The sequence below is a fragment of the Anser brachyrhynchus genome (genome assembly GCF_964034855.1).
Source record: "Anser brachyrhynchus genome assembly, chromosome: 2".
Lineage (NCBI taxonomy): Eukaryota > Metazoa > Chordata > Aves > Anseriformes > Anatidae > Anser > Anser brachyrhynchus.
The window spans coordinates 119230524-119243056 of NC_137695.1; the positions used below are offsets into that span (position 1 = coordinate 119230524).

The 12533-nt window shown below is 35.4% G+C and overlaps 1 protein-coding gene across 8 annotated transcripts in view; it reads right to left on the minus strand.

Moving 5' to 3' along the window:
* The window catches only part of ST18 (ST18 C2H2C-type zinc finger transcription factor), a 205937-nt gene that overhangs the window by 51868 nt on the left and 141536 nt on the right, over nt 1–12533 (minus strand). For all 8 annotated transcript variants that reach the window (XM_080578717.1, XM_080578713.1, XM_080578714.1 and 5 more), the window contains one exon: nt 2363–2553. In XM_080578717.1, coding sequence (XP_080434843.1) covers nt 2363–2553 — 191 coding nt within the window. The remainder of the gene's footprint in view (nt 1–2362; nt 2554–12533) is intronic.

The following is a 12533-nucleotide window of genomic DNA, read 5'->3' on the forward strand; positions in this document are numbered from 1 at the left end:
ATTATTTGTTTTTCTGCCATTTGGAAAAGAATGCAATAACATCACTAGGTCATTTCAAGAAGCAAGAAGTTCTAGTTTTAAAAGAAGTCTTCCCACTCTTCAAAACATGCACAAAACAAACAAACAAACAAAAAGGCTGATAATACTAACAGGTATTTTTTGATTATTTTTCTAGGTGAAAGATGAAAAATAATATAAACGCGTCATAACTTAGGTTTTGCTCCTTAAGTCATTGTGATTGATGCTAAAATGATGAGTTTTTTAAGTTACATGTTTTAAAATTATTGTTGAACCAATCTTAATGGTACAGCTGTCTCAGCTTTGCTTTTCACTCTATAAACTCTAAATTTACTTTAAAAAATAATCAAAACTCAGCTTAGTTTATGGTTGCATCAGTACACAAACTGAAGCGTTAACAGATGCAACAAGAATTATGGACTCACAATTAAATGAGCAATTTTACAGTAAGAGATTAAAAATAAACCTACATATCCAGACCAGTTTTATGCTCTAGCTGAAGCTTGTTTATAACTACTTTATCTAGTAATAGTAGTACAAAAAGAATAGCTCATATTATCAGCAACATAAGCAGATTGGGAGAATTCTAATCAGTATCAAATAAAGCTTTCTGATTTTTTTTTCTTGTGACTGAATAGCTGAGTGTAAATAGGGTTCTCCTACGCTTATATAAATGGACCTGGGCCAACACTTGCCTTTTAATAAATAAATAAATAACTTAGGTTCATCTGTACATGGCACAAGTTCTACCTGTGCAATCATTAAAATGCTTTCCCTTCTGCGAGTTTATCAATCTGTGAAGAGGACAGACATAAGGGAAAGAAAAACACATTACTGAGGGTGGCTCTGGATGGCCAGGAACCAGGGTGAATAAATACAAGAATATCTTAAAAAAAAAAAAAAAAAAGAAGGAAAGAAAGGTACCAGAATTCTTACTCAAATGGATTCCCTTCAGATTTCTGATGTTAGAGGATAATCCTTACAGTCTAGACAGGCACTGAGACCCATGATTGTTTTTGTTTGATTAATTTAGCTTGGTAATGACACCAAAAAAAAAAAAAAAAGAAAAAAAAAGAGAGAGACATTGGGTATCACCTTATTATTTAATGCTCTGTTTGAAGAGGGAGCTCCTTTCTAGGCCTTCACACCGATGGGATGCAGATCTCTGGAAGAGACCCCTAGAAGACTTATGAGTGTCAACTGTCTGAAATCTTTACCATATAAAAACAAGACAGAGTCCTCCATTGAATAAAATAGAACCAGGATTTGACTCTTTAATATGAAAGACAGTTGTCTTCTTCTACCTGTTTGTAGTACTCATATGTATAAAATTAGGAGGGCAGGGGTGAGGACATTTTGTTTCTAAGGGAAGTCTATTTAGAATAGGATAAGGTCAAAATTCCTAATCTCAGTTCTCTTTCCTTACAAAATATTTGAGAAATTTGTACAAGGAACAGGGCAAAGGGAGAAGAAAATAAATTACTGTTAAATTCCTGTAATAACCAACAATTCATTCTGTTTTCACAGTATCTATGATTAGTAATTTCCCAGTGCCAGATTTTTGGTTTTTATCTTGATATTTGTCATCGAATGATGACCTTTCCCTTTAAAATGCATGCATAAATTCTATGGATTTCTCCTCGATTTCCTGAGTATCAACTTGTACAGGATGACATATACAATGTCCAAACATCCATTTTAGTTTGAAATTTCTTGGTCATCTTGAATATATATATATATATATATAACGAAGAAAGAGCCATAAAGACATACTATAGCTGTATCGTTCTGTCTTCTCATCCTCCTCCATATTTTGTAGCATACACATTGTAGAAGTTTCTATAAATTGTCGGACATGTTTAGCTTAGCAGAGTTGAAATAACAAGTATAGAAGTGCTGTCTAATAATCATGTCAAACAGAACACATGTAGCAGTCACATGTATGAAATCGCTTTGCTAAATGTTAAAGTCAACAATGTTTTGCTAAGCTTTTTTTTTTTTTTTTCCTCCTAAGACCTCTATATATTCCCATGAAAATCTGCTCTTCATAAATGTGTTTTTCTCAGTGGGGGCATAACCTTGTTTTTTGACAGAGCTGGCGGAGAAGCAGATGCTGCTCTATATCTGACCTGCTGCAGTAGTTGCCTGTCTGTGAGACCTACAAAGCATTTACTAGACCCCAGGAAGAGTTTGTACAAAGTAATTGGATGGTTAAATCTAGACAGAAATGCACCATTCCAACTCCGTTACAAGCCAAACACATTTTTCATCCTTTTGAAAATACTGTTTCATAGTTCCCTTTCTGTGGAATACAGGTTTGAGCAGAACTACACTACATGACTACCTGGAGTTGAACTGCTTTTGAGGACACTGATATCTTCCTGTAAATCTGTCTTGTCTTCATTTTCTTCTTTGCATTCCAAGCTGGGGCTGTAGTGGCGGGGCTTCATTAACAGGGACTTCCTTTTGTTGACAGGTACGCCTGAAATCTGCTCTTCAGCTTTTCTCTTCTTAGCCATGGAGCATTTGTAGGCACTGCAATGATCAATAGGCAATGATAGAGACAAAAGTGGGAGAAGTGAGAGGTAAATTGTTTAAAAATATACAACCATCCTCTAGTTTAAATTTCAAGTATACAGGAGAGGACTAACAAAATATTAATTCACTTGCAGTTTCAGCAAGTTGTGTTTAGAGGATATTTAACGCTAGTTTAAGTACTCGAGGTTCAGGACACAGGCAAATACACCATTCTTCTCATTATTGCTGAAATCTCTTTGGGGGAAGGGAAATGAAGAGGAAGACAAAACCAAAAAAAAGCCTGTAACTCAATACACTTAAACTTATGTAAACATATGTTAATCTAAACTCTTTTATGCAGTAAAATACACCCAAGAAAAGATGAACGAAGGTATAGGCTGGGCTTATGACCCGGAGAAACAGCTAAAGGGAAAAATACACTACCAGTTACAGTATCTCAATCCTTTAGCTTCATTATCTTTTCACCAGTATGAATATTTGCTTGTATACTTTGCATTGTTGATCACAGAAGCTTTACTCATTCGTTTTGATAACTGGTATAAAGTTATACCTTTAAGATAAGGTTAAGATAAGCATGTGATTCAACAACCGGTTTTACTATTGTTGATATTAACTAAAAAGAGCCACACAGAATCAGGGTGGAGGGATACCATAAATTTATACTTTTAATGTTGAATTTATTTTTTGTATTTTTACACCTGGTGCAATCATCAGGCCCCATTCATGCTATTGAATACTCCCCTCTTTACTACAGTGCTCCATACCTGCCTGGGCTAACCCAATTGCAACAGCATCTAGGAATATGACTATTTCTTGTTATATACAGGTCTATTGGTTGTGCCTGCTTAGGAATTTTGGTGCTGCTTTGGTTTTTTTTTTTGACTAAGCTGAGTTTGTTTTTTTTTAATTAGTATTTTTGAACAAGCTTCCTTGACTTTTCTATAGGAGGAAGAATGTCAGAGCTGTTTATTATAAAACTGTGTTGAGGAAAAAAGAAAGCAGACTTTGACCAAACATCTGTTGTGTATGACCAGAAAACGTAACACAAATTTGTGTCATGCTAATATTGAAGATGAAAGGTGATATTTTTCATTCTTTTGCCAGGCCTTTAAGTTTCCATGTATTGACATAAGCTGGAAATTCAATCATACATCTTGAATTCAATTTTTAGACACTGCATGCAGTTCAACTACAGAAAACATGTGACAGACACTGTACCTTCAGAACATTTTGCAATATGAGTGTCTCAGTATCAGCATTGGTTCCATTTCATTAGTTTCAGCCATAAGAGTCTCATTTTAGCTCTTCTTTGGCCTCTATATAGACTCTGGAAAGAGGTTTCACCAGAGGGTTCAGATTGGATGTTAGGAAGAATTTCACCGAGAGGGCTGCTGAGCCCTGGAATAGGCTCCGTAGGGAAGTGGTCACAGCACCAAGCTTCTTGGGGTACAAGAAGTGTTTGGACAATGCTCTCAGATACATTGCCTAATTTTTGGGTGGTCCTGTGTGGAGCCAGGACATGGACTTTGTGATCCTTTTGGGACCCTTCCAACTTGGGATATTCAATGGTTCTATGATCCTTCTAAAAAACTAGATATACCTGATAAATTGGGTGATCTAACCCCTGGAAAAGGCCTTGGCCAGTCTAGATGCCTAACTTCTGGATGAATGACATGAGAAGAGATTACTGTTTTTTAATGAAGAATATTTTTAGCAGATCTGATATGTTTTTTTCAGCTCTTACTAGATACAAGTATTGGTCTGCATATTAATGTGCATCCACAGATATGTAATAAAGCTTTTGCCACCATGCATCTGATCTGCATGGCATTTAGATGCTACTTCGTACAATACCTCACTAAAGAGTCCTGAACCTTCAACACCCTTTTTTAAGTAACTTTTTAGGTAAGTGATTTTGCATGGAGTTATTGCTTTCTCACACACAATATTCTAATAAATTTATGTAGTATGAATTATAGTGTTCATATTATAGCTCTCAGAGATGAAAAAACTACCTATATGAATCTGTGTAATCCATTCAATGGTTTCTCAACCTTAGGCACACCCAGCATGCATTACAAATCTACAAGATGCCCTTAGGTGTTAGATTTTGCATTTGGCTCACTGACTTTGCTGTAAGATTTGAAAAAATAAAATAAAATCCATGTATGCAGAGAACTCCTATTGGTTACAGATATTGCAAGCTCAACAGCACAAATTAATACTTCCAAGGTATCTTATGTGCAGTAAATTGGCTCAGGTTCTGATTGTTTTGGATGAAAACATATGACTAACTTGAGCTTTTTGTTTTTAAAAAAATATCCATTTTTGGCTAAACACCTTTTTGGCAAACCATCATTACAAATATGAAGGATGTGGAAATATGAAGATCTGCAGTTTGGGGGGGAAGTTAAAATTCTACCACATGTATCTTAAACACAGTGGATATTCCTCATATTCTGAACACTCAAATGTTATGGCCATCAGCAGTACTGGACACCAACCACCTGCTGTAGTTGAAAATACTATGGCTTCTCAATTATTTCTCTGTTTATTAATAGAGGATAACATGAATATCACATTAAAGGTCAGAATCACAACAGAAACATTTCCCCTTGGAAATGATGTCCATATAACACATCAGAGATGGATGTGGTGCAGATGAATATGCATAATTTGTTTCTAAGAAAGTACAATCAAGTGTTTCTTAATTCATAATTTGAACAACAGTTCATACCATTCATGTTGTTTCAGGCAAAATGAATAAATGACAAATGTTTGAAAACACTTCACATGCCGTTGCTTTATTAACCAAAACCTTCACTAGATTTACCTTTGAATCTTCCTCATTTATTTGTCAAGCTTCTCTTGCTTCTCAAGCAACCTCTAGTTGCTACTGTACCAGTATTTAGGACAAGATGAATTTCCAGTGTTTAATTCCCCTTTGACAAAACTACAGCTGTTTCTCACACAAGCGTAATTAATAGATTTTTAGAACAGAATTTCCTATTAAATCATCTAGTATGCCCTCTGGTGTAACACAGGTCACAGAACTTCATTTTGCTCTTCAGCATTAAACATGTAACTTGTCTGACTATTGTGTATATTCTAGTCAAGTTAAGGAAAAATAATCAGAAAGTAAGATGATCGCTGTATTCTTACTCACTAAGTACAATCTTTTTCTAGTACCTTAATGTTACAAGCCCACCCCTGTGGGTTGGCACAGCAGCTATTAAAGCCACTGGTGTTTCACCACAACTATGAAGGATAGCCACAATCACAGACATCAGCAAACCACAGACTAGACAAGACAGGGTACTACTGCTGCCTGCTCTCTGCAGTCCTGTTTTGGGAAATGAAAGCACAAGAATCCCACTTGGCTATAACTACCATGATCTTGCAAGAGCAGAGACGGCTTTGATTAAGGCTGCTCATATGACCTCACAGTCCCCTGTGTATTCTTTTGGATCACAATGGAGCAACTTTTTGAAGAAAAAGTAACTTGAAGCTTTGTTTTGGTCAAATTTCAGGCATCAGTTTTGCTTACAGCTTACAGCAGTAAATCAAAAGTTGCTTCATCAGTGTCAGAACAGGAGGCCTACATACAGATCTGCCTGGAAGCACATTGCTCATTTTAGAAAGTTTCTCATTATCTTATCCTTATCATATCTGTTTCTGTACATGAACACCACACACCCAGACTTCCTCTATAGTTCCCATCATTTTAAGATAAGTGAATACAAGAGTTGCCACTTTACATAAAATCATTCTTGACACCTACCATAGGAGGATGAAAAAAAAAAAAATCAAACAGTTGTTGCTTCTTTCCTAGGAAATGCAAATTGGTCTTCATAGGCCAGACAGAGATTTTTCAATGCCAGAATAATATATTCTTGCTTTTGGTGTGGACTGTTTATACTGTTGTTTATGACTCTAACTGGAATCTACTAGTTTGCAAGAGCCAGTTTAAAGGTCTACCACTTAGAAGCAATTCCCCTATTTCCCTTCTTTTCTACATTACAGTGCTTAAAAGTAAAAATGATTGATAATGGACACTGAGAATTTTACTACTACGAAAAGAATATATCTGTGCCTTTGTAACATTCATGGCATGTTGAGTTCATCATTGTCTTAAAGTTTCTATTTCTCTCTTTTCCTTATGTGCATTCACACATACACACATGTACGTTAGCACAGATTTGTCAAGCTGTAGTTTGTCAAATGGTAAACCTATAATTTAGCTTCTCAATTACTCGTCTCATAAATTCAACGTCTAATAGTTTTGTTGCTATTTATCAATGGTCTGCTTGTTGTCATGGAACACTGATTCAGCTGTCAAGGTTATTTGGTAATCTGAGGCTCATAAAACAGGCGAAGCTCTTTTTGTCATGAGCCCAAAGCCAATGCATACTTTTTCCAATTTAACTGTACTTAAATTTTATGAATAATTAATCATTTCAGTATTATTTATAATTAGAAGATTTTTTATTAGTATTATTTTTCAGTCAATGACTCAGCTAGCAAAAACAATCTTATGTCAGTTACATGATCCAAAATGTTAAAATCTAAGACCTACTTTCATGTGTTGAGGCAGAAACTGATAATATACAGATACGGCATTGCACTGACTTCCCTTCACAAAGCAATGCTTCAGAAGAGAGAGGTTTTAAGAAATACTACCAATATACAGTTTTTTCTACTGCTGAAAATTATCATCCCCATATTCCAATCTTTTTTTTTTTTTTAGTTGGTTCATCTAAGTGACGTGTTTGTCAAACCTTTAACCTGACCTTTACCCACTTTGTAGCCAGCAAAGATTTTTGTCATTCATCTGTTGATCTGTTGGCAAGGCTTCCAGCAGACCTCCAGTGGACTTTTTTTTCTTTCTTTCTTTTTTTTTTTTTTCACAGCAAACTTTGAGTTGGAAAAGCATGATAACAGATCTAAGAATGGCCATAGTTAGTAAAATCAGGGGTACATTTAGCCTGATAACTGATATTGCCACCTGCTTTAGGCCTGGATCACGTTTTGTTCACATGCTTTCAGATTCCTCGCAATGCTCTGGAAGTCACATACTACTTTTTTCCTTGCAGGAGAGAAAAGTTGATATTCTAGGATTCACTGACACGTCACTCACAGCTGAACATCTTACAAATGTCTGTCATGGTCAGATTTTCTTCTAAGAAATTTAAGATGGTAAAGATACTGAAAAGGAACAGAAATTCTGAATGTCTCCCCACCTTGGTCCCCTTCTATGTCTGCTAGTTATCTAAGAAACAGATGAGCTGGATTCTAACTAAATGTCTAGTGGCTTTCAAAGCTTTAGGATATAGCTACAGGTCTCTAATCCCCAAAACTCACAAAAAAAACCTCCTGAGCTCATTGTAAGCTGATGATAAACGGGATAAATGACTAGCACTGAATACAGAAAAGGGACTTATAAAAAAGATGGAGAGAGACTCTTTGCTCAATCTGATAATGGCAGGAAAAGGGGGAATGGTTTTAAACTAAAAGAGGGGGAGATTTAGACTAGAGATTAGGAGGAAATTCTTCACTCAGAAGGTGGTGAGGTGCTGGGACAGGTTGCCCAGAGAGGTTGTGGATGCCCCATCTCTGGAGGTGTTCAAGACCAGTTTAGATGAGACCCTGGGCAACACGATCTAGTGGGTGGCATCCCTACCTATGGCAGGTGGATTGGAACTAGATGATCTTTAAGGTCATCCAACCTGAGCCATTCTATGATTCTATGATTCTGTGATCTGCTCCTAGGACTGATCACGTCTGTTGAAAAAACATTGATGTTATTGATTGCATCAACTAAGAATGCTGGAGGTTTGTGAAAGGAGCTGCAATGTTGGACCCCAAAGAAACAGAGTGTAGGTTGTCTGATTACTGCAACTGAAAGCCTAAATAAGTACTGTAAATTACAGCAACGTCAGATGGATGACAGCAGTTGGGGAGGAAGGTAGAGCAAGCCTTGCTCTATTAAGTGGGATATGATAGTGCACTTACAGATGTTTTGTGTATCAGTGAGTTTCTCCCTGAATAGTGGAACATGCTGGAGCACAGGTTAAATGAAATGACCGTTCTATCTACCTAAAAATAATTAAAAAATAAAGTAAGAAAGATTTGTGAATTTGGGGGTGTGGGAAAATTATATATATCCAGAAACAACTGCTTGCTTTACAAGTTATAGGTGGCAACACACTGACTAGCTGAAAAACTTCAAGGAGTAAGAACGTGGAACTGAGAAAACTGTAATCAAAGGATGGGCTACAGTGTACTGACAATCTAAGACTGAATTAAACCAGAAAAATACTCCAGCTGAGAATTCCTGAAAAATCATTTGGAATAGAATTCATCAGGCAAGAGTAATTTTCTTCAACCAACATTTTAAAATATTAAAATGTTCCCATTTAAGATGTTCCCAGAGCTTAAACCAATAAACTGTGTTTAAAAAAAAAAAAAAAAAAAAAGTTAATCATTTAACCATTTACATTTGGTTAATTGTTGTCACTGAAGCAATGATAGAAGCTCAGAACTATAGCATGTCTTTTCCCAAAGATAATTAAAGAAAATGGGAATGTTTCTCATTTATTAATATCACACAAAACATATATATATGTGTGTGTGTGTATATATACACATATATATACACACTTTTCACCTCTTTCTGTCTTTAAGAAACCCATACCCTTGGCTTACAAGTTGTATCTGTGAAAGGGACAGGGCTTGTTCCTCTGCACTGTAGCAATCATCCCAGGGTTAAAGGGCTTTCTACAAATAGAAAAGGTTACTGGCATACCTGAGCCACGCTCTTTTTAAAAATTTCAGAGTTGTGAAAAGTTCAGTCCAGGGCTGAACTAAAATGAAAGGAATGCACAGGAGGTATAGATGGGAAGAAAGATAAAAGGGAAATTCATATTTATGAACACTAACATAGAGTAAAATAACCTCAGCAACTTGGGGGTATTAAAACATCTGTCTATATATACAAATGAAAGGTTTAGCTAGGAAAAAGGAAACAGAACTGGCAGATAATATTGTGGAGAAGATATGGTATAACTGAAATCTGGCTGGATGATGATTTTAAAATAAAATATATATTTTAATAAGACATACAAGAAAAACAAAGAAGCTGCCACAGCCTTGTTCATGAAAGAGGATTTATTAGGCCCCATAAGAAGGGGCTGGGGAGAAAAGGGTAATGGTATTGAGTCATTATGTACTGATCTTGGAGATGCTTCAGACAGTAAACTAAATGTTATAGGCCACCTGACCAAAAAGAACAATTGGACTGTGAAATGACTGAGCAAATAAAATGAAGCACGTAAAGAGTGGAGCAATGGTAAGTCAGCAATAACATAGGAAAAGGCATGCAATTATGGTCAAGTCTACCCATGTCTCAGTCACTGTGATACCTGAGGACAAGGATTTTAGTCTGCAACAGACACATTTTGATTATAATAAGAACTCAAAACTTAATTATCACACTCATAAAATCACTTTTTTTTTCTTTAATCTCCCCCACCCCCTTGTTTTTTTTAATCTACAGTTTACTATGGTTCTCCTCACAGGAAAGGCAACTCAGAGAACAGCACAGGTTCTAATTCTGTTTTCTTAGTTTCTTGTTTTACTTTTAAAACCTAGTAGGATCATGAGGATATTCAGATCAAAAATAATAATAATAATAATAGTAAGAATTAATAATTGTGCATATAAATATTCTAATTTAAATACTATGTTAATGAAATGAATAGCTACTTTAGGGTGTTATTCTATAGCTCATTGATCAAGAATTCCATATAGCTAGAGTTGTAGATTTGGACCCTTTCACAACAGATAAGTTATTTTTAGTAAAAGCCAGTTTAGAGGAAACAATTTTTATTGCCTGGAACACAAGAAGTTCTTAATCTCAGTGATAAAAATGAATACCCAAGAGTTGGGCCAAATCCAGTCTCCCTACTCTCTTTTTCATTCACTCACTCAATCTGTTCAGGTTCAGTAAGTCAATAAATTCCAGTGGGACACAAGCCAAGAATTTGGCTTAGAACTGTTTAAGTTTCTAGGTAATACTACAGGCCATGCTCTCAACTTTTGGATCCAGAAAGTCTTACATGTGAGTGATCACCCTGATAACCCCAGTAAACTCTTCATTAGAAAGCAAGCATGTATCTACAGTCTGGTTAAAGAAGATGTAAAAGAAAATAGAAAATAAGCCTTTTATTTATTTATTTATTTATTATTTTTATTTTTATTTATTTTTTGACAGCAGACAATGGGGCCATAAGCAATTAATTGCAGATACTAGTACCTTCCTTTAATGCAGAAGGAGGTCCCATGGCTGTATTACCTTCCTTTCTTTTCTATCTTCTGCCTGTACAGTCTGTTTCAGTTTGCATTTTCTTGGCTGAATCTGCCCTTGATGTCAGTCAGACAGAGCAATTCAGCCAGCCATAATATTTAATTAATGATTGAGATATATATGAGACAGAAATCAGTGGTTGGTTTTCAATCTTTATATGGCTTGTGGTCATCCAAAAAGATCTTCCATAAGAGGAAACAATCTTTTGGGTCTATAATGTTCTGATATATTCTGTCACTCAGCAGAAGGCATTAGGGCATACACAACTGTAAACTCACGTGTATGGGTAACATTTACTGTGTGCTCTTGAACACCAAAGTAGTGATGGAGAAGATAACTCCTGGACTACATTAAATAATGTAAAAGCTTTAGTTCAAGGTAAGGAACATTGTAAGATGCAACAAGCTCTCAGGTAGAAAAAAAATGCAAAAAAACTATCAGTTTGACAGCCACAATTAAAGTGATGTAGACTTGCCATATATTATAAAACTAACAATTTCAGAAAAAAAAACATACTGAAACTAATTATTGTAGTTTTTATATTAAAATGAGACTTTAAGAAGAAACACAGCAAAAGCAAAACGAAATAAAATGCCATATTGGTGTGAGAAAAGAGACACTGAGAATACAGGTGTTGGCTAGAAATGGACATAGTAGACATTAAATGAGGTCTATGAGTTTGTATAATAAATGAGTTTCTATGCTAGAAACCTATCTAATGCATTTGTCATTGGAAAACCTATTCAAGTCACACACACACAAAAAAAATAAGAAATCAAAACATGAAATGTTAATTTTAAATGTTCTAAATAAATCCACGGGGAAAAGGTAGAGGTCACAGTATATTTATCAGAAGATTTTAATATCTACAGTACTTACCATTCATTGTAATTAACAACTCCAACCATTGGTATATCAAAAGCATTATAAGATAGAGTTCCTATTTTAGCTCTCTTAATGGTTAGTCAGAACAGTTCACTAAATAGTTAAGTCAGATAACTAACAACCTCAGGGTTACTTGCAACATGTTACAGTCATTACTTGGGCTCACCTTGAACCATATCAGATTCCTTCTCTGTATTGAAACAAGGATATTTTTTTACAATGCATTTTCTATTACATCTTGCAATTTCATTTAAAGAATGATATTTCAAAGAAAAAAATCTTTTATTTGATGTTCATTATACACCACTTCCATAATTATATGCAAGCCACAACCCACTTACCTGAACATTTGAAAGCAGAAAATCTGAGGTGGAAAATATTTTAATTTTGAATTTCTTTCTGTGTTTATTTATTTTTTCTTGTTTAATGTTTTAGTAATATGGTTTAACAGTACTGAAAGAATAACCTGTTTCTGAAGTATAAAACCACATGGGGCTGCAAAAAAGGCAAAAAGTCTGAGGTCCCTCAGCTCATCAGAGCACTGGGAAAGGAAGAGTAGAGGAGAAGGAGAGGAAAGGGAAAAGAAAAAGGACAGCACTATAGATTTCACAATTTGAGGCTTCTTAAAGTGGGACTAGAAGATGAGGAAGGAAACATGGAATGATATTAGACATGACAGTCCAATGAAGTCTTATTAGTTGAGAGTGATTGACGTATAAGATACAGG